We start from the raw sequence: 22494 nt of genomic DNA, 5'->3' as shown, positions 1-22494 counted from the left end.
TCCTGTCTCACTTAGATGCATGTTTCCTACTCTTTGAACAGTACATCCATCATCCTTACCCCAGTGGGCATATCATGGTTTGACAGTGTTCCTGCAGGAAATAAGGGCTAGCCTCCCGTTATGAGTTGAATCGTATTCTCCAAAAAGATGTGCTGAATCCTCACCCCTGGTCCCTGTGCATGTGACCTTATTTGGAAATAGGGTCTTTGCAGACGAAATCAAGTCAAGATGGTGAGCCCTTAATCCAACATGACTGGTGTCCTATGAGAAGAGGAGAGAGACACACGGGGACGTGCGACCACAGAGGCAGAGATGAGAATGATGCAGCTACAAGCTAAGGATTGTTGGCCACCACCAGGAGCTAGAAAGAAGCAAGGAAGGAGTCTATCCAGAGTCTCAGAGGGAGCGTGGCCCTCCTGACACCTTGAGTTCAGACTTCTAGCCTCCAGAACTGTAAGAGAATAAACTTCCGTTGTTGAAGCCATCCAGTTTGTGGTGCTTTGTTAGGGCAGCCCTAGGACACTAATACATGTCCTGTGTACCCACTTTGGTGACAGAATCCAGGTCCTGGTACAGGAAGAGCCTTTGGTCCACTGGGGGTGTGAGTCACACTGAGCAGAGTGAGAGTCCTTTGGACCCTAAATAGTCCCGTGTAGAATGATCACGTCTCCGAATGGGGTGGGGAAGGATGCCTTCTCTCCCCCTCCACTGCCGCCTGTCTCTCTAGTCATTTTAAAGACTTAAAGCTCACTTTCTCGATAAAGCTTTTCCCGATGCCCCAGAAAGGATGGCTGCCCCTTCTCTGTGCTCCCGTTGGTTCTGTTTGCTGCAATCATCTTGCTTTAATAATAGCTCGTTTGTTTTCTCCTCTGTCTTACCATGCTAGCGCAGGCCCCTTGCAGCAAGGGTCTAGACCTGATGCATCTGTTCCCCCAGTGCTGGTCTAGGGTCGGATACCTAACAGGGCCTTCACAAATGCTCGGGGGGATGGTCTCTTCTCCACCTTCTGTGGGGTCTGCACCAGCAGTCATCAGGAGGCTTGGCAGTGCATGGAGGGGTGACGGTAAAGGTATCTCTTGGACCCCAGACTTTGCCGTTCCCTTAATGCCTGTTCCCACCAAGAGACGCCGGTCACCCGCGTCTGCATCCTCCTCAGGTTACCAACGGTGCGTGTCTGTCCCTAGCCCTGTGCACATAGTCACTCATCACTATGACACCCAAATAGGGTAGCTTGGGAAGCTACTGTCTCCAGTCTGAAGATCTTATAAAATAAGCAAGGCTCAGAAAGTTGATGGGGCTTTTCAAAGGTCTACACAAGCTAGGTATGAAGCCAGGATGGAACTGATGTGTGTGATTGATCCCAGAAAATCCTCAAAACAGCCCAGGAGACCCACTGGACAAAGAAGGAGGCTGGGACTCAGAGAAGTTGAATAACATGCCTAAGGAGAGGAAGCTAGTGCAGGGCAGAGCCGGGATTCGAACCCAGGGCTTGTTGACTCCAAACCAGACCCCAAGCGTCTGACTCACTGGCTCCCCAACAGCAGTTACCTTCGTAAGAAGCCTTGAAGCCCAGGGAGCTGCCACTGCTGTCGGTCTGGAAGAGGAGCCACATTTGATGGTTGGTGCTGACAATGAGATCTGGGACCGACGTACCTGTCAGGCTGTCAGGAGAGAGAGATTCAGAGGCGTGCACCCCACTGTGGCACCCCAAGGGAATGACGGTGTGACTGATGACATCTAAAGGAATATCTAGGTGCCAGGCCCACTCGGGCAGACACTGAGCCCCACAGTGTTTCTGGCACTGAGCCCGGCAGCACGTGCTCACATGCTGGGAGACTCAGGACCACTCCCCTCCGGCCACAGGCAGAGCTTGCATCTCAGCCACGACTCCCCTGCCCAGACTCCAGGGCTTGGAAGAGAGATCTGTGTCCTCACTCGCACAGGGGAGGGATGGCCGGAGCCAGAGCTAATCAAGGGGGTGTCTACACCCCTGCAACCTCCTGTCTTTCGTGTGAACTGTATTGCAGAAAAGACACAGACAGAAACCCATTTCCCCAGTCGGAACCCAGCCAGTCCTTTTAATGAGGCACCTCTTTCCACTCCAGCATGAGAAGTGAGGCTTAAAGCGCAGCCACCACCCTGGGCAACGCTCTTTCTGAAGAAGAGAGTTTAGGCATGGAGAGGATTCTGATTCAACTCACATTTACCAGGCGCCTACCCAAGTCAGACCATGTCCCTTTCATTATCTTATTTAATGTCCCCAGTAGCCCAGTGAGGTAGAGGTTGTGTTATGCCCACTGTACAGATGAGAAGACAGAGGTGCAAAATGGGCAGTGGCTTTCCCAAGGTCAGCCTGCTGGAGCGGCAGAGTCAAAGTCCACGGCACAGCCTGGGGCTCCTAGAAGAGACCTGGCTTCCTTTTTCTGCTGAGACCAGACAAACTGCCAGCACAGATGGGGTGTGGGGGGTTGTGAGGGGGTGGTTGGATTGATGGGCCCTAATCTCTGCTCTACCCTGGGGTCTCAAAGCTTGAGGAGGGCTGTTGAGTTGGCTGCAGAGAGGTGATCGGTACTCTGTGAGTACCGTGCAGGTGGAGTGGGGAGAGCCCACCCGGGATACACCAGCCTGGTGCGTGTGACATCCCTGGGCTGGGGGCTCTGACGTTCTGTAATGAGTAAGGATGGACTCCAGGGTGGTGGTGAGCAAGGGTGAAGACCAAGGCCTCTGCTCTTCCTCTGTGTGACCCAATTACGACAACTAAGGAACCCAACGATTTTGCATGTGTTTCCCTGAAGTTTTGAAATTGACGTTGGCCTAAAGAGATCTGAGGGTGGTGGCAGAGCCCCTGGGCTGCTACAGAACTTGTTGGGATCTCACTCAGACTAGACTGGTCCAGAGACCTGGCTACAAGCCCTGGATCTGCCATTCATTTGCTGTGGGACCTTGAGCAAATGGTTGAGTCTCTCGGAGCTTTTTCACTCCATATAAATGAGGGGTTGAAATGTATGATCCCCCAGAGTCGTTTCAGCTCTGCTGTTCTACGGTTCTCTCTATAACAAAGCACAACGGGGTCATGGGGGAGACAGAGTGGGATCCTGGCCTCTTGGACACATCGAGCTGATGTACCGCACAGGTCAGCATGCCAGGGCAGGTGAGTGATGGGGATACACAGAGAGGAGGGGAGGGGTTGAGGATGATGGGTAATTCATGTGTCAACCTGATTGGGCCACAAAGTGCCCAGATATCTGACCGAGCATAATTCTGGGTGTTTCTGTGAGGGTGTTTCTGGATGAGATTAACATTTAAATTGGAAGACTGAGTAAAACAGATTGCCCTTCCCAATGAAGGTGGGCCTCATCCAATCAGTTGAAGAACTGAATAGAACAGAAAGGCTAACTCTCTCCCAAGTAAAAGAGAATTCTTTCTGCCTGCCTGACTTCCAGCTAGGACAGTGCTTTTTTCCCACCCTGAACTTGAACTGAACATCAGCTCTTCCTGGGTCTTGAGCCTGCTGGCCTTTGCTCTAGAACTACATCATCAGCTCTCCTGGGTCCCCAGCTTGCTGACTCAGCCTGTGGATCTTGGGACTTGTCAGTCCCCATTATCACACAAAATGATTCCTTATAATAAATCCCTTTTTTTATATACACATCCTATTGGTTGTTTCTTTGGAGAACCCTGATTAATACAGTGGAGAGTAGGCAGCAGGGAGGATGCCCTTCAGGCTGACATTCCACTCCTTTCTCTTGAGAGATCCCAAGTCCCAGGCATGTCACCTGACATGGTAGGTGATGTTATTCAACTGCCCTAATAGGATATTCCAGGTAGATGTGAGGGAGGTATGAGAAGCACCCAGAACAGAACAGCTCCTGGACAAGCCAGCTATTACAGAATGGCCATTTTTTAATTCAGCATTAAGACCAGAGGGTGTTAGCGTGGTTGGGAGGGGGTGTGGCATGGGATGCTGTCCTTGATGGATATCAAAAGACATGAATTCAAGTGCTGGTTCTGCCACCAACCATCTTCGCACCCTTTGGGCCTCAGTTTCTCCACCTGTTAAATGGGTATAATAGCACCTTCCTCACAGGGCTGCTGTGGGAATTAAATGAGATAACTGATGTGAACGTTCCCATCACAGTGCCTGGGCACATAGTAGGTGCCCAACATATGTGAAATCTCCCCTCCTTCTTGGCAGGGGAGGTGGATGAGGTCAGGCCTGTCTATCTCTCTAACGCTGGGCCACACACCCTGAACAGGAGCATTCTCCTGCATTCATGTCAAGCTAATCATGGTGGGTGAAGGAGGAGCCAAATGGCCCCCAAGAGCTGAGACCCAGTGTAATGGAACCCAGCGCAGCCCGACATCATCCTCTCCCGTGACTAGACCATGTCAAACCAGCCTTTCTGGCCTCAGAAAATGTGGTCCCAATTCCCTGAAACCATCCTTTTCCCAGACAGTTATGAGCGTGGAGGGAAATTAGCAAAACACTTCCATTGTCTCTGTCTGAATTTAGACCACCACACGTGTACGTGGCCTTGAGGAAAAACTCCTGGGGGCAGAAGCAGGGTCTGCATAGACGCAGACAGTCAAGTGGAATGCTCCAGGCGCACGCACCAAACCTCCATTTCCCCTGCTCCCTAAGAGGCTGCCCCTTCTGTACACCTTCCCTGTGACTTCCTAGCGAGACTCTGGCCCAGTGCTCTGTTTCCCTTGGTAGTAGCAGAGGGAGACGGAAGGATTGTTGCTGAGACAGTGCTGCAGGACACCTGTCCTTGTCATAGCATGGTGGCAGGGGGTAGGGTCAGGGGGACCAAGCAGGACTCGACAAGCCCATCTCCCCGCCCCCAGCCAAGGTGCCCGTGCTCCTGCCCTGCCCACCACGTGCTCCACTTCACTCACATGTAGAGAACCGTCTTCTGGTCCCCATCCTGACCACCGTCCCCGACCGTCAGGGTGTCGTAACCCCTCTCCAGGTCAAACTCCTCGAAGGCCAGCTTGATCACCTAGGGAGGGAGCAGGGGTTAGGGAGAGGGCAGGGGCTGCCGGGAGAGACTCCCACGGCCTTGAAGACAGCAAGGATCTTCATGTCCCCATGCCCAGAGCGCCCACGACACCACCCCACACAACCCTCAATCCAAACTGAGCGTTTCCATGCCACCTTTTTGAGTGTGAACTTTTTCTCTCTGGGGCCATACAGTCTCTGGGGTCCCCTGATGTTTTCCAAAGATGATCATGGTACATCTGGCCAATTCTGGAGGCTGTCATGGCAACACCAGGCACATCTGGCCAGCTGTGAGAGGATGAGACTCTTCCTTCATGCTTTAATGCACAGAAATCCCCACGGAACTGGAGGCAGATTTTCAGGCCACATGTGGACTCTTAGCTATGCGGTCCTCAGGGACCTGCAGACATTTCCCTCGGCCTCTCCTCTGCCTGCTTTTCTCCATCCACTTTGTTTGTTTATTTGTTGAATAAATGAATGTTCCAGGAAAGGGCTTTCGACAAGATTCTTTTATCTTGTTTTAGTCCTGCCTGCTGCAAATATTTACTAAGCACTCACACCACATGCCAGCCTAGGAGGTAGGGTTTCAATGGTGAGCATGACACGGTCCCTGCCCTGGGTGAGCGGGGAGACAGAACAGTAAACTGATAACCACAACCCCAGGTGACAGACGCTAGCCTATGGTGGGGGGAGGCGGGGAGGCTGTGATGGGGGGGTGGTGGTCTGAGAGTTCTGAAGGCTCTGGAAGACTTTCGGGGTCAGAAGGGGATGACGGGAGAGGCAGGGGTCTAGCGCACAAGGCCCAAGCTGTGGCAGAGATGGAACATTCCGGAGTGGTCAGTGTCTATCAATGCAGGTCCACAAACTGAACATAGCCGTCAGCTGCCTCACTCTGGGAGACAATGTGGATGGGCCTTCTGTGCAAGGAAGTGGCTCAAGAAGGTCCAGAACTTGAGACATCTGCCTGGAGCGAGGTCCAAAGGGCCTCATAGCCTCCCCTGCCCCAAAGAGCTGGGCTTTATCCTGAGGGAGGAGCGGCAGGAGAGTTTTAAACAGTGGGTAATGGGGACAATTAGGTGTTGGAGAAGACCATTGGTCTGGCTGCTCGTGTGGAAACTGACGTGGCAGGACAGAGGCCAGGGCCGGTGGGGCTGATTCGAGGCTTCAGTGGCAGTTAGGTGAGCGACACAGGAGGGCCACACAGTGGAGACGCACGAGAGAGACGGTCCTGTAGTCTTCAGGGTTTGTGACTGGATGGATGTGGGGACTGAGGGAGAGAGGGAGTCTGGGAAGACCTGCAGCTTCCCGGCTTGGGCAGTTGGGTGGTGGGTGACAGTGCCGTTCATGAAGACAGAACCCACAGAGTCCCCTCCCCTAACATCTCATCTGGGCCTCTTTTTGTCTGTTTCAGGCTGGTTTCAATCGGATAAAGACCTTCAGTCTCCCAGTAGGGAGGCTGCAAGCGCTTCTTTGTTTTCCATTCTGCCACTCAAGGAGTGGAGAATTCCCATGGATGGTTTTTCCTAGTGGTGCAGGCTTCCTCTGTCCAAACCAAACGTCCCAGCAGAGCCTCAACCCAGGGTGCCTTCAGGTGCCTCGGAAGGACACGGCTGCTGCACTTGTGCCTGAGCCCGGTACCGCCTGTGCAGTGCCCTCTGCCTGGCACGGGACTCACAGCGAGAAGCCGTGAGCGTGGACGGGAGGGAGGACGGGTGCCATTGGCTGGAAGGAGGCTGCAGGAGGCTTCCTGGAGGAAATGAAGCCCAGGCTGAGTTTGGGAGATGGACTGGGGTCCGATAAATGGAGAAGGAACGGAAAGTGATCCAGGCAGAGGGAGAAGCAGGTGCTGGGGCAGAGCGGTGGGGCGAGTAGATCTGGAGTTGTCTGACTGAGAGGGAAGCAGAGGGTGGTGATGCCAGCGAAGTGGGAGGAGCCAGGTTAGGAAGGGCTGTCTGTCATGCTAAGGATTTAGGCTTTGTCCTAAAGACAAGGGGGAATCATGGAAGAGTTGTAAGTAAATGTATGGCATGAGACTTCTGTTTTAGGAGCAATAGCATTGAGGGCTGGTGGAAAACAGCCCGATGTCTGGGCTGTACAACAGTGTGGGTGAGGGAGGATGTGGGCCCTTAGCAGGCAGCAGTTGGGGCCTATTAGAAAACAGGGGATGGAGGAGCTGGGGGTACTGACCTTGGAGAAGAGAGACTCAGGGGCAGAGGCAGGAGCAGCAGTAACCCTGGCTGGCTCCAGGGGCAAACGTGGAGATGACAAGGCACTGAGAACCCACTCTGTGACTGTCAGAACTGTCCCACAATGAAAAGGACTGCATTCAGAGGTAGTGAGCAGCCCATCGCCAGTGGTATGCAAGTAGAGTGAGGAAAGCATTCCTGCTTGGGGCTCTCAGATAGTTTCGACAAAAATACTAGACCCTACTGATAAAAATCCTTGTTGGCTACATAGACACAGATTACAGTGAGCAACCTACAGTGAGTGGGGAAGCCTTAGCCCCTCTGGTTTTCCCGCCGAGCAGGCAAGCTCGCCTCCATGTTCCCTGAGGACCCATCATCACCATCTGCTTAGGCTGGAATCGCCTTCCCATCTCTTACCCTCCCCAGTTCTGCCCTACAGAACGATGTCGCCATTTCCTAGCCCAGTACGCAAGGGGGCGCCCTCGGCACCTGCTCCCCGCTGCCCTCCCACCGCAGGGCCTGTGTGGTCTCCCCTCACATCGGCCCATTCACGACCCGGGTTTGCACAGTCCCCTCCCCCACCCCCGGTTCCCCTAGCAACGTCTCCGCATCCTTGAGCCCTTGTCCAAGTGCTCCCTGATTGCCCTTCCTCTCCTCTCTGTGTCAGGACTTACCTGCTGCGCTGCGACTGATCTGTTTACCTGGTCTTCCACTACACCACGAACTTCCTGGAGGGCAGGGGCCAGGTCTCATGGCCTCTGAACCACCAGCGCCTGTCGGTGTGCCAGGCACATGCCACGGGCTCAGACAATGCTGAATGGGAGAACGCTTTCCAGACCTTTCCTGACTCCCCAGCATGGACTTATCGCCAGGCTCTTGGACCCCTCACAGGAGCTATCATCAAGAACAAAGGTCGGCAGACTATTCCTGTAAAGGGCCAGGTAGTAAATATTTGCCCCTGTGCATCCCATATGATGTCTGTTGCAATGACCCACCTTTGCTGTTGTAGCATGAATGCAGCCACAGCTTCATACGTCCATGTAGCCATAATCCATGTACATTGATATGTATACGAATGGGCATGGCTGTGTTCCAATAAAGCTTAGTTTACGAAAACAAACAATGAACTGGATTTGGCCCAAAGGTGGTAGTTTGCCGACCTCTGGTCTAGGAGATTGTTTGAGACACTTAATCACAGTTTTTGATCTTCCCTTTGACCTTCTCTTGAGAGATTTTGTCACTACAAGAGCCGACACCTATAATGTACTCGACTCTGTTCTGAGCGCTTTACATACATCAACTCATGTAAGACTCACAACAGCCACTATGAATACCTCCATTTTACAAACGGGAAAGCCCAGGCACAGAGACATTAGGCGACTCGCCTAAGATCACACAGCTAAGTGGTAGAACTGGGACTCATCAGGCAGTCAGAGGCCAGGCCCTTACCACTGTGCTCGACTGCCTCATAGCATCCCAGGGAGGTCTCCGGTCCACAAGGTAGGGACCACGACTTATCCTCTCAGTCTTCCCTAAGCTCTTTTTCTGGATCCCAGCGGCTCAGCTAACACTTGCTCATAAAATACTCCAAGGCCAGTTGTGCCTTCTGCAGACCGAGGGGCCTCTGCAGGGAGTCAGGGTCCTGCCTGTACATTCTCACCACCGTCACCCCTTCCAGCCAGCCCCCACTCACGAAGCCACCGCCAAAAGACAGAGCATGTGATGACTATGTCTATGATGGGAAAACATTGCTTTGAAGGCCAGAACCCAGAGCCATAAAATGATTCACATCAGTGATTAGAGCACCACTGATGTGAGCTGCATTTTAGAGTGTCTGACCCTAACATGGGAGCTAATGACACCAAGCAGACAGCACAACATAACACAATGTTGAAGCTTTGGGATGGGCCCCCAGTGCACAATATACTGGTGCTTTCATTTTTTTTTTCACTCTTCTCTTTGGCCTTTCTTTAAAGACAGGATCCTATAATGATTCATTAACTAACATGCAGATAAATCAAGCTGGCAAAGTGTCTTTCTAAGGCGGGAGAGTGGCAGCACATGAAATAGGCATGATTAAAGAGGCACGTGTATATACAGCTCAGACACCCAATTTGCACCCATTAGGTAAATGAATAAACAAACCCTGCACTAGGACATAATTACTGAGCACCTGCCTTGTGCCAAGCACCGAGCTAGCTGCTTCCCATAAGTTATCTCACTTGCCTGACTATTCACAGCAGAAGCTAAACACCAAGTGCACAGTGCAGATGGTGAGTATTGGAGGATGGCAAAGGAGGGAGAGATGAAAGGCGGCCGCACGGAGGAGGTGGGTGTGCAGGGACCTGCAGGATGGAGACGGGTGTGGGCTCCGTCCCGGAGATGCTCTGAGCGGTGAACAGGGGAACAAGGAGCAAGGAGGGCAGCCAAGGGGTCAGCGGGGAGGGGAGAGCAGCACGGCTGAGTCTGCATTTTGCCTGGCAGGCCAGAGCAAGCAGTCTGGATTTGAGGGTGAAGATGGGGGGAAGCTATAACTCGGCATGGAGGGAGGGTTGCAGGCAGAGAGACCTGCCAGGAGGCTGGTCCAGGGTCCAGGAGTGGGACGAGGGCTTAGGGGAGCCCGAGTCTGTGTTCATTGCAGAGAGCGGGTCGGGGAGGGAATCCTGGAGACTGTACCCCTCAGCACACAGCCGCCTTTCCGGAGAATTGTGGGCAGTGGGAGTGGGACCATGGAGGGTGCCCACCCTGGGCCCAGAGGACGTTCCTTGCTTCCTGAGCACCATCCAGGACCAGCCGAAGGACAGGGATTCCAGTCCTGCCAGCCTGTGCCCAAGGTCTCACTGAGGCTCCAGAGGATCTGACAGTTCTCAGGCATATTTTGGGAAGCTGGAGTCCCAAGAGATCTAGACTGAGATTGTTTTGTCCAATGACCGCATTCCTATAACTGCCTCCTAGCTGGGCTCTGGCCTCTGCTGCCCATCCTTCACTCTGTACCAAAAACTCTGTGCCCCACGACCCCTTAGAGCTGGGGTTGGATAACTATGGTCCTTGGGCCAAATCAGGCCTGTGGCCTCTTTTTGTTTGGCCCCTTGAGTTAAGAAGTGTTCTTACTTTTTTAAAGGGTTAAAAAATAAATAAACCACTACAAAGAGGAATGTGCAACAGAAACCTCACACGGTCCTCAAAGCGTACAATATTTATGATCTGGCTCCTTACAGAAAGTTTGCTGACCTCTGGCCTAGAGCAATGGTTTTCAAATTGAGTTCCCAGGCACCCCGGGGTTCTACAAAGGTACTAAGGGGGCACAAACAAAGGTGGGAAAAGAGCCCGAGTGGGCAGGGCCTTGCTCCAACCAAAGCAGTTCCTTTTGATCTAGTTCATGATTGGGACTCTGTGACAGACATAGTGGTTCACTCAATGTTCCTCCCACCATTTACCCATTCTTAATAGAATGCTGGCTTTGTTTGGAGTGTAGCAATATACCTGGCTAACCTCAGAGCTAAGGATAGTGAAGTGACAGGATTCTGGGCAATGAGACATGAGCTGAGGAGTTCTCAGGGCATTTTCCCACCTTTCTCCTTGCTTTCCTGGAATACAAATGTGAGGACAGAGGTGAAGCAGCCTTCTTGTGATCATGAGGACAAGAGCCACATGCAAAGCATGGCAGAGGGAAAAATAGGAGGTGCTCAAGACACTGAGAAAACTACTAAACCAGCCCTGGAGTCTTCACTTCTGGACCTTTGGGTTATGGAGAAAATAATCAGTGTTTTGTTTAAGTTTCTGTGGAGGAGTTTTCTGCAACTCACAGCCAATCAGAACCTAATGACTATGGGTTCTGAAGCAAGGCTTTCATCACCACAGAAAAGTTTATCAACTCTTGAGCCTCAGGAGAAAGTTCCACTTCTTGGCATGGAAACCCTAGGCTTTCCATGGCCTGCCCCTGCCCCTTCCCAGTGAGTCAGAGCTCCCTCCACAACCCTCGGCTCCAGGCTTGCTTCCCTATTCCTCCTCAGAGCACTTCTCTGAGCTCCTGAGGGCTGACCTTGGCTTCCCCCAACCCCCCGCCTCAGGATACTAATGCTGCGGACAGCCTGACTATTAGCTCTATGAAAGGAAGGGAACTCCCTTTCCCTGGGCACGGCCTGCATGGTGACTCCTGCCTGGGTCTTGCTGAGGACCCAGGGCAGGGCTGGAGAACTGGCTCTTGGGGTGGGGAGGAGGGGAGTCCGGTGGAAGGGCTGCTCTGAACCCTCAGGAGTTCAAGCAGAGAGGCCTCCAGCACCTTTAAGGAAGGTTTTTGAGGAGGTTGGGAAAGAAAGCCCAGGGGCAGAGATTGAGAACTTTCAGAGGTTCTGGAACTTTGGTCACTACCTCAGGTTTAATTTTGCTGGCTCTGAGAGTAGTGAGCCCTTCATCCATTCATTCACTCATTGGTTGATGGATTCATTCATTCAATTATTCACTCAACAGTTAATACGTCCTTGCCAGGTGCTGGGCTTTGGAGAGGCAATAGAGGAAGACAAACATGGCCATTGCCCTGAGACCTCACAGTCTAGAAGGGGAGACACACGGGTATATGCGAAACACAGCGCAGTGTGATGAGTGCTGAAATCAGAGGAAAACGGGGATGGGGCAAATGCGAGGGGCACAAAATCCCGGCTAGAGGAGGGAGCAGGCCTTGTCTTCACGAATAGAGGAGGGTGTGTGGGAACAGGCCACGGCTAGCTCTAGGGGAAGAGGAATGCCAAAATACGCCGGGAACTGAAAACAACTGTAAAAAGGAAAGGGATCAGGGTTAGGACTTGGAGGAGGCCATGGAAGAGTCCCTCTAGAGCCGCCCAGTCGTGAGGAATGAGCTGTGGGGGCATTTAGGGAAAACCTCTCTCATCACCAGCCAGCATCTTGCATGGGGCGCAGCACAGAGAGTGCAAGAGTGAATGTTTGCTCAATGAATAAATGAGTGAACAAAAGGGCCAACACATGGGTTCCTGACATTTGCATGAGAGAGCGATTGCTGGCTGGAGAGTTATTTCTCTGTTCTTCGGATCTACAAAGGGAAGAGTGACACTGATAATCCCCAAGGAGTGAATAATCAAAACGCTGTTATCTTTGGCTTTGAAGTTCATAAAATGTGCTTTCCTCTCCCCCTCCCTTCCAGGCCCCCTCCTTCTCCTTGGCATCCTCATCCCTCTCCCTCCCATATCTCTCTTTCTCTCCTGCCTGCCTTTTACTTCTTCTCTAGCACAGGTGGATTAACTGTCCTGATCAAATCCAGCGAGGATCATATGCAAATTGACTCATATGTCTTGAGTTCATACTGAGAAGCTGTGAAAGAAAGGCAGATGCGCGCCTGTAGGGGGCACCGACTCAGGTCTGGGTTTCAGTCCTGACCACGGAAATTTCATCAGCCACATCTTTCCTGAGGCTGAGCTGAACGGTCCTAACAGGAGGATGCTCTGGGGCCCAGAATGGGCGGGGCCATACCTGAGGAGCTACCTGACGCAGAGACAGGTCTCTTCCGTCAGTTGGTAACGTATTCAAACCTCTGCTGAGCTCCTCCTCTGTGCCGGCCACTGTGCTAACTGCAGGAGAGATAAACAAAATGCCACTCCTGCTTTGGGGGCTCTCATGAGCTATGGAGGAAAGAGATTCCCGACACAGTGCAATGTAACATGCATGCAAACGGAAGGGGCTGACGAAGTGCTGGAGGAACAGAGGCAGGACTAAGACCTGGTGGAGGTAGGAAGGCTTCTCTGAAGAGCAGGGATCTGAACTGTGTCTCAAAGATGGGTAGGGATTTGCCTGGAGGAGAAGGGAAGGCACACTGGGATAGGATGTGCTGGACAGAGTTCTTAAAGGGCCAGCTGTATCTGAACCAGGAGTTCAGTGTGGCTGAAGCCAGGGCTGCCTGAGGGGAGGTGGGCAGGAGGGCCTCGTGTGCTTTGCTGGGAGGGAAGGGGGTTGTTATTTGTCACATACGCCAGGTTGGTCAGAGCCACCAGGATGCTCTTTAAAAATATAGGTTCCAGGTTCCCATCTCAGACCCACTGAATCAGATCTTTGAGGAAAGAGCTTTGGAATTTGTGTCTTTAAACTTTCTCCAGGTATTTCTGAGGATTGACCAAATTTGGGAAATGTTATTGTGGGCAGAATGACTACAAAAACTAAGATAGCCCATCTGGCCAAGGCGGGGCTCGCATTTCTCCAGACCATCCCAATCAGAGGGAGAATGCAGAGCTGTGTACCTAGTAGGCCAGCATCACTTGCTCTGAGCCGCCTTTTCTCTTTTCCCTGAATCTGCCCAGCTTCCGGGAGGATGCTTCCGGGAGGATGGACCAAGGTGGTTTTAATTGTTTTATTCTTAGTTTATCGAGGAGAGACATACCCTTCACCTGCCTCTGCAATGAGACTGTCAGTTCTTGTTCCCACAGTGTAGAGCAGCACAGCCCATGGTGCTCAATCAAGGCTGCCATCTTGACATAGGTTCTCGGCCATTCCCACGTCAGACCATTTTTGGGCCTTGTTTGGACCTTCCAATTGCCCTTGGAGGCCCTAGTCACTGACACATTCCCAGCTCCCTCTCAAGCTCAACCAGGAGAGGTCCTACAAGGGGGATGAAATGGCAGGAAGGGTCCTCATGCCCACACACATACAGGTACTAGGGATGCGTAATCATTCCATGATTATAAGGAGTCCTACTCTACACTCCTGCGGGCAAAACCCTCAGCTCCTTCTCATGACAGCATTTTTCTTCACCTGCTCTTTGTGAAAGGAGCCCCTGCGTTCTCAGTCCAATTTGCCTCTCACTCACTCCAGATCCTTCACTCACCATCCTCTTTCTCCTACATCTTCATTCTCTTTCTCTGTGCTTGTTTTGCCCACAGCCTACAAATGGGCTCAAAATCCCAATATCCTAAACAAACACCCTAAGTAGCCCAAAGCTTTCTGTCCACCCGACCTCCCTCATGTGCCCTTTCTCCTTCCCTCACTTCACAATGAAGTCAAAAAGGTTGTCTACATGCCTGGCCTCTTGAGCATCCCCCCCCATCCATTCACCCCCCCCATCCCACTGCTGTTTCTGCCCCCCAAAGCTCCACTGAAAGGTCTTCTTCCAAGACCAAAGCCAACAGTCTCTTTCCAGTCCTTTTCCAACGAGACGTTTCTCAGTGTTGCCATTATTAGACGTATCCTGGTTGGAAACTCTTCCTGCTTTTGCAGCTTGATTTCCCTCCTACCACGTCGACTGCTCCTTCTCTGTTTCTTTCACTGGATCTCCTTCATCTGTAAGGATTGTGTTCCCAGATCCATTCTAAATCTTTTCATTCTCTTTGCTCTCTCCAAGAAGGGTTATCCATTCCTTACGCTTCTGTTCTCAACTGTGTGTTGATGAAATGACCCCCAAATCTCTCTCTTGAACCCAGATTTATCCAGTTTCCAACCAGTGTATCCAAATGTCATTGGATGAAATGCAGGCACTTCAAATGCACATGCTTCCCTCTTGACTGCTGCCAAGCTTGTTCCTCTTCTTGTATTTCCTTTTAAAGCCACCGATTGGTCCACGTCAGAAAACACTGAGTCATCATCTATTTTTGTTCATTGAATAAATGTTTACTGAGTGCCTACTATATACCAGGCACTACGGTGGTCACTTGGGACACAATGTTGAATGAGATCTCTCCTTCTCCCTCAATCTCACACCCAATCAGACATCAAGTCCCATCCCATTCCCTAAATTCCTCTTAAATCTGTCTCCCCCTTCATGTTTCCAAAGCCTTGGTTGATGACCCCAGATTTCTTACTTGGTAACTGCTTCAGCCTCCTAACTGGTCTCACTCCCCCCAGTATCCCTCTCTAATAGCTCTACTGATGCCAGAGTAATCTTTCAAAAATTCAGACCTTCCTCCTATTGCTCTGGTTCAGAAGAAAGAGTGGCCTTCATCCTTCCCAAGGCTGATCCCAGGGCTACCACTTCCAACCCCTCCCATCTATTCTGAGACCTTGTTCCATCCAGTAGCACAGCACAGCTACTGAAGTTCATGGGCAATAGACCCAGGAAGACTGGGTTTAAATCTCAGGGCTGCCACTTATTTCCTGGTTATGAGCTATGAGTAAGTTTCTTAACCTTCAACCTGTCCACGATTCAGTTTTTTCATCCATCAAATGGGTCTTTTTAAAACCTAATTAATTGTGCTATGAAGAGAATGAAAGAAAGTCATTTACACAGAAGGCCTAGCTCAGTTCTTGGCACATGACAGGCATACAATAAGAGATAGCTATTATTGTTATTACCAACAGCCTAACACTTCTACCCTTAAAAATCTGTTTCAGGATAAAACTCAAACCTCTCTACCAAGCATGTGTGTTCACCATGATCTAAATCTTGCTGACCTTTCCAGCCTCATCTTGATATAGGCATGTTGAATTATTTTCAGTTCTAAGAGATTGTTCCAAACCTTGGTGCCTCTGCAGATGTATCCACTCTGAAATATTGATTTCTAAGCCTACTCATCCTTCAAGACCCTGTTCAAATGTCACCTCCTCTGTGAAAAGTTCCCTGACCTTCCAGGTAGTGGCTCCTTCCTAGATTTTCCCATCGCACTCTAGACTCATCTCCATTAGCACTTATCCAAACTCTAGCTTTACATTTACTTATGTGACTTCTCTCCTATGTGCATGCTCCTGTGCAGGGCGGAGAGCATATCATGGTCAATGAACGAATAAATGCTCATCTCATAAAACATAATGTGAACTTGGAGAGGCTGTGATTTTTGCTGAAGGAGATGTTCCCAAAGTGACCAGACAAGCAGTCCTTGGACACACTTGTATCTCTCCTGTGGGCCAGTGAACAGGGGTAGGAACACACTCTGCATTTTCCCTGCTATTTGCAGGAAGGCAGCTCCGAGTCTTCAGTCTAAGACTTTGAGTTTCTACTCTAACACCCTCCTTTCGGCATTGTATGCTCCCTGGCTGTCCTCCTGGGTGGTGTCAGTAAGGAACTCCCTTCAGCCTTTCTGGGCTCCCCTAGCACTACCTGAAGCCCAGTAAGAACCCATGAAGCTGCTAAGATCACCCTTCTGCACAACTTGACTCTGAGGGAGTGTCCTTCAGAGGGGCTGGCTTCAGGAACCCGGGTTGGAGTGACCTCCTGCAGGGCATGTGGGGTAGTGACCAGTATGGGGCCATTGACCTCCACACACCAGTCAAGGCTAGGCCTTCTGAGGGCAAATCAAATTGTTTCTCAGAAAATTCTCACGCCTTACCTACACTTCCCCCATACCCCACCTTAAGATTCAAAAGCAAACAGAGATAAGCATTTTTAACAATGCCCAAGAAAGAGTCCTCTAGTCAGCAACTTAGTAACTTCATGGTAGTAGGTCCTTCTGGTTTAGCCTCCATTTCCACCCCCATGTGGCTGAAACATCCTTCTCCATTGACTAGGTTCATCATCAAATGGTTTGATAAAATATGAATCTTTCTTTGTAAAAGGCCTTGCAGAGGAAATCTGTTTCCAGTGTTCCAAGTATTATGGTCCTAGGCACTCTTGAGCAAACAATTTTAAAATGTTGAGTAAAATTTAAAAAGAAAAAAAAAAAAGCTTTTTACAAGTTAGTAAGTGTTATGAACTGAATTATATCCCCCTAAAATTCATATGTTGAAACCCTAACCCTCAATGTGATGGTATTTGGAGATGGGGCCTTTAGGAAGGTGATTAGGGTTAAATGAAGTAATAAGGGTGGGGCCTTAATCCAATGGGTTTGGTGTCCGCAAAAGAGGCGGGGAGATACCAGAAAGTTTCTCTCTGAATGTGCACAGAGGAAAGGTCATGTGAGGACACAGTGAGAAGGAGGCCGTCTATGAGCTGGGAAGAGTCCTCACCAGAAACCAAATTTGCTGGCACCTTGATCATAGACTTCTAGCCTCTAGAACTGTGAGAAAATAATTGTCTCTTGTTAAAGCCACCCAGTCTATTATATTTTGTTATGGAAGCCTGAGAAGACTAGTATAGTAAGAATTCTTAGAGTCTAAAACCCAGTGAATGTAGAGATACAAAATGTGATTCAGAGCATGAAGCTGGCTTTGGCTTTGAGTGCATTTTTAAAAACTGGTGAAGTAGAGCTTTGGTTTTCAGGGCCTTGTGGAGAAGAGGGAGAAGGAGACAAAGGTCAGGGTCCACCAAAGTTGGGGAGTCTCAGATGACACCCCTGAACAAAGCTGAGCTAGTTAAGGCTGCACCCTTAGTGTGAGGATGAACTAGAAATAAGCCTACCTTCCTTCTCATACAGCACTGCTACCCTCTGGGTAGATCTCGAGGCTTATTGTTTATCTCAGACCTTGACACTGAGTGAACAGCAAACAGAAAACTTCCCCTGAGACTCCATCATGCTAAATCTGTCTTCACATGGGTTTTCAGCCTTCAGATTACTTGGGTGGTTTGAAACCTTCATACTGAGAATTTAGTCTGAAGAGGTTTCTGGCTGGTAATGCCCCCAGGCAACGAGCAGAAGCAAACACACCAGCTTCTACCCAGGTCTCAAGGAATTCCCATAGACAAAGTTTATGATTCTAACCACATAGTCAAAAGTTACAAAACAAAGAAAGAAACATGGTTCTGGGGGCAAGAGGTGAGAAACAACAGGCAACAGAGTGAAACTTGCGAAGATTTCATATACTGAGATTCATAGACACAGAATACAAAATAAATGTGTTTAACATATTTAAATAACTTAAATATATGTAAGGAGCAAGAGATCATAAAATTAGCTCAAAAAGCACCTGAAAAAAAACTAAATAGGACTTCATAAACTAAAAATATTTGAAATTAAAATAAATTTCCAGTGAATGACTTCAACGGAGGTTAGAAATAACTGAACAGAGAATTATTGAACAGAATGAGAGAAAATGATAGACGTTAGAATCAAAGGAGATAGAGTGAGGAACATTAACATGCCTTGTCAGAGTTCCAGAAGCAGAAAAGAGAGAGAATAAAGAGAGACAACAGTCGAAATGACAATGGCTAAAAATTTTCCCAAACTGATGAAAGATGCAATCCATAGATTCAAGAAGCTTAATGAAATCAAATAGGATGAAGACCAAAATATCCACAACTAGACATATGACAGTGAAACTGTAGAACACCAAAAACAAGGGTAGGATAGAAAGAGGAAAAACTCCAAATCATTTTATGAGGTTAACAATATTTTGACACAGAGATCTGGCAGGGGTGTGTGTGTATGCATGTGCATGTATGTATGTGTGTATGTGTGTGTGTGTGTGTGTATAATATATTCTATTTTGTTATATATATAATACATAACAAAATAGAAGCAAAATCACTATGCAAAATATTAATAAATCAAATAAGGCATGTTTAAAAATGATAATACTAAATGACCAGGTTGAGTTTATCTCAGGAATGCAAGGTTGGTTTAACATCAGAAAAATCAACCAGTGGAATTCACCACACAGGAGAATAAAGGAGAAAATCATACGATTATATCAATAGATATAGAAAGATGCTCAATAAAAGTCAACATCCATTCACAATAAAAGCTCTTAGCAAACTAGGATTAGAAAGGAACTATAAATTTAAGAAAAAGACTTCAGCAAACATCATACTTAATGGTGAGGAAGTAAAACATTGTGTTTAACACTGAACAATGGCAAAAGTGCCTACCATCATCACAATGGTTTGACATTACACTGGAGATTCTAGGCAGAATATTGGGGCAAGAAAAAGGTTGAAGAAAAGGTATAAGATTGAAAAGGAGGAAACAAAACCATCATTCTTTGCAGAGGATAACTCTCTTATGTAGAAAACTCCAAAGAATTCACAGATAAATTATTATGGAATAGTTGCTATATACAAATATCAAAGTATAAAAATGAATTGCATTTCTAACCACCATGCAAGAAATAGGTAGAAAATAAAATCTTAAAAGATATGATTTATAAAAGCAAGAACAAATATATCTAGGAATAAATATATTAAGAATTGTACAAGATTTACAATGGAAAAATTACACAAGTTTACTGAAAGCCATTAAAGAAGCCCTAAGTAAATAAAGATATACCATATTAATGGACTGGAAGACTTGGTCTCATAAAGATATAAGTTCTCCAATTTATCTGTAGTTTTGGTATAATTAAAATAAAGATTGCAACAGGTCATTTTGTGGATCTTGGCAAGATACTTATAAAATTTATTAGAGAACAAAGGGCACTTCACAGGAAAAAAAATACTAACTGGGAAATAAAGATGTGAAAAGATGTATATAGCAGTGCAAAACGATACATGACAACATAGATAAATCTTAAGGACATAATTTTGAGTGAACTTGATTAACGCTATATACAACATGATTACATTTATATGAAGTTCAAATGCTGGAAAACTAAATATTTTTATGGATACACACTTATGTGCTAACTATAAAGAAAAGCAGAGGAATAATAAAGCACACAATCAAGGTAATGGTGACCTGAGGGATAGGGAATGGAATGGGGTTAGTGAGGGACACACATCACTAAGATATCTGTATGTTTTTTTTTTTTTTCTTGAGTGGGGAGATGGCTACACAGGTGTTTGTTGTATTGATGTTCTTTATATCTTATATTTTACAAGTATGCTTTTTATCTACTTGGTATTTAGTAAAAACAATTTTTAATAATTGTCTGCAGAGAATCTACCACAACCAAGTTCTGGGTTTGAAATCCCTGGTAGAACAACTGTCCCCAATCCAGTCCTGCCCATAGGACACTCCCCATCCTCCCCAAGAGCCTTACCTTGGCGGGGTTGAGTGCTGTGATGATCCACACACAGTGTGCGTTGTTGTCATATTGAATGGGGAAATTAGGGGAGGTGATGATGCCCGAGGGGCCTCGAAGGTGGGCATCACACATACGGGCTGCAGACAGGAGATGGAAGGCAAGCATTTTAGTTTAGGTTAGGATGAGTTCCCATCCCCACCTCCCACTCCCAGCCCAGAAGAGACTGAAGTCTGTACATCCCACCCCAGATATAACTTCCTACTTCCTGTTTCCTTCCCCCATGGTTCTTAGCGGGCTCAAAGGAAGTCACAGTTCCCCAAGCACTGGGGGAAGAGTAGGCCCCACATGCCTTGACCCGCTGCTCTCTAGGCAACGATGAACTTCTACTGTCAGGCTAAGCAAGCCCCCTACCCTGACTCCACTGTGACCGAGCAGCACATCTCTACCAAGAGGGTGTGGGCTACTACACACCTTGACCTCAAGCTAGGTGGACCCCACGTACCTATGGGCCTGCTAAACTGCTCTCCTCCTGCTCTGCTGACTTTTCTGCATTCCCCCGTTTGCTCTCAGGCCTCCTGAAGTAGAATCTCATGGTGTCCTTGTCAAGGCCACCCCACTAGGTATCAGAATGTCTGAACCCAAGGACTCTGCCGAGGCCCCTGGCTCAGCCCAGTGTCAGGCACCCAGAGTGATTTCAGGGACAATAAAGTACTTCCCCACACTTAGCACGTGCCTCAAATAGGCTATTGACTGGAAGCATGAAGATTCAAGGTGAATTAGAAGAAGTGCTCTCCTCAAGTAGATATAAAGTGTTATCAATCACAACTTAATCTAATTAAGCTCTTTAAAATAGCTTCTAAACTAATTAGATTAAGTAGTGATTGATACCAGTTAAGGTACTACATTGTATCTAGGTGTTTGCCTTCTTTAAAAACATGTTCTTTAGTTCCAACCCCTTCATTCGTCAATGTTAGCGCTCAGCTATTTTAATAAAGAGCTCTACGAGCCTGTTCTGTTGCTGCCCACGTGGCAATTTATCTTAATTGTAGGCAAAGTGCCTAACGGTAAAGAAATAGCAAGCAAACTCAACTAGCCTAAGTATATAAAATGAAAGTGGTGTCAAACCTGGTTTCCTCTGATGGGGCAAAATATCCTAGAACTCCTCTCCGTGTGTGGACAGGGCTGTGATAAACCTTTCCCAGGAAACCCTTCCTAGGAGAGCCTGGGGAAGCAGGCTCCCCAGCTCTGGACATAATTAATCTCTTCTCATTTCATACACTCATGCTTGTGCTCATTCATTCCCACATATACTGAGTGCCTAGTAACAGGCCAGGCAGAGGGTGGGGAGAGAAAAATGTCTAAGACACAATCCCTCTTCTCTGAAGGGCCACCAGCAAGTGGAGGGAACAGATGTGAAAAACAGTTACAACTGAGTGGAGTGAGTGTTGTCAGGGGTTACGTGCAAGAGACCCGGGGTCAGAATTGCTCCTACGGCTTATCCCCTTCAGCGAGGAAGTTCCTTTCGGTGGCTCTCCCCAGTCCGGCACCTGAAGGATCTTCTCATCCTGACCTCAAATGTTGAATCAAGTTTGAACAAAGCCCTAGGGGAACCCTCTCCCCCACTCCCCTCCTGTGCATCTGATTGCTCCTGTAATTCTGGGCTGAGAAACGCTGACAATCACTGATTCCACTTGATACAACTGGGCCTGAAGCCAGCACGGCATGGGGAGGAGAGAGCATGCTGTGGGGTTTACCAGCTTGGCATTCTGGGTTTTAAGTCTACTTGCTGTTTATTTAAGTCTGGTAAGTTAGAAAACCTCTCTGATTCTACTTCATCTGTAAAATGGGACTAGGGATATTGCCCCACTGAGGCATGGCGAGGATGAAATTCTATGAGATTTTGGATATGAAGGCTCACCAAGGATCCAGGACATCGTCAATATTTAACAAAGGGGAGCTGGGACTGTCAAACTCTCATTCATTCCATCTCACTATCCCCAAGATTTCTCAAGGCCAGGGATCTTTATTCTACCTTTCCTGAAGTTTCTTTACAGGATTTTTTTCCCATGCCCACACTTGAGACTGACAACATCACTAAACAAATTAGAATAAGATACTCAAAACCAAAACCCTGATCCCAGCCCACCTTTGCAAAGAGGACCTGTGGACTCAGAATGCTAGGCCTGCAGGGAATCCTGACAAATCTCTACCAGCACTACCTTACACCTATTCTGGAGACTCAGGTTTTGCTGCCAAAAGCCCTCGGCTTCAGACTTAATTTATCCTGCACTTGTTTCCAAAAATTAGAATTAGATGGTATTTGCAGTTTGTTGAAATGTGCTGAAGGTAAATTAGAGAGAACAGGTCAAAAAGGTATTTACCACTTTAAGGGCTTAGAGGGGTTTAATTAAAATATTACAATCTGCAGCTAGTTAGCATGGAGCACCTAAAAATAGGTTCAGAATGGAGCATCAGCTCCTTTTTTCCTCTGCTGTCTGGGTAAGGTCGGGGGTCTGCAGACAGACAGACTTCTCAGCG

At 48.4% G+C, this 22494-nt stretch overlaps 1 protein-coding gene across 6 annotated transcripts in view; it reads right to left on the bottom strand.

The window, feature by feature from the left end:
• Window positions 1-22494, bottom strand: part of CSMD2 (CUB and Sushi multiple domains 2) — a 661810-nt gene that overhangs the window by 296453 nt on the left and 342863 nt on the right. For all 6 annotated transcript variants that reach the window (XM_061184511.1, XM_061184512.1, XM_061184513.1 and 3 more), the window contains exons 10-12: window positions 19972-20093; window positions 4900-5003; window positions 1549-1661 (exon numbers count right to left, since the gene is read on the bottom strand). In XM_061184511.1, the coding sequence (XP_061040494.1) occupies window positions 1549-1661; window positions 4900-5003; window positions 19972-20093 (339 nt within the window). The remainder of the gene's footprint in view (window positions 1-1548; window positions 1662-4899; window positions 5004-19971; window positions 20094-22494) is intronic.

Source organism: Eubalaena glacialis, chromosome 3 (assembly GCF_028564815.1).
Source record: "Eubalaena glacialis isolate mEubGla1 chromosome 3, mEubGla1.1.hap2.+ XY, whole genome shotgun sequence".
NCBI classification, from domain to species: domain Eukaryota; kingdom Metazoa; phylum Chordata; class Mammalia; order Artiodactyla; family Balaenidae; genus Eubalaena; species Eubalaena glacialis.
Note: the sequence above shows the minus strand (reverse complement) of the source record. Positions and strands in the feature narration are given on the sequence as shown.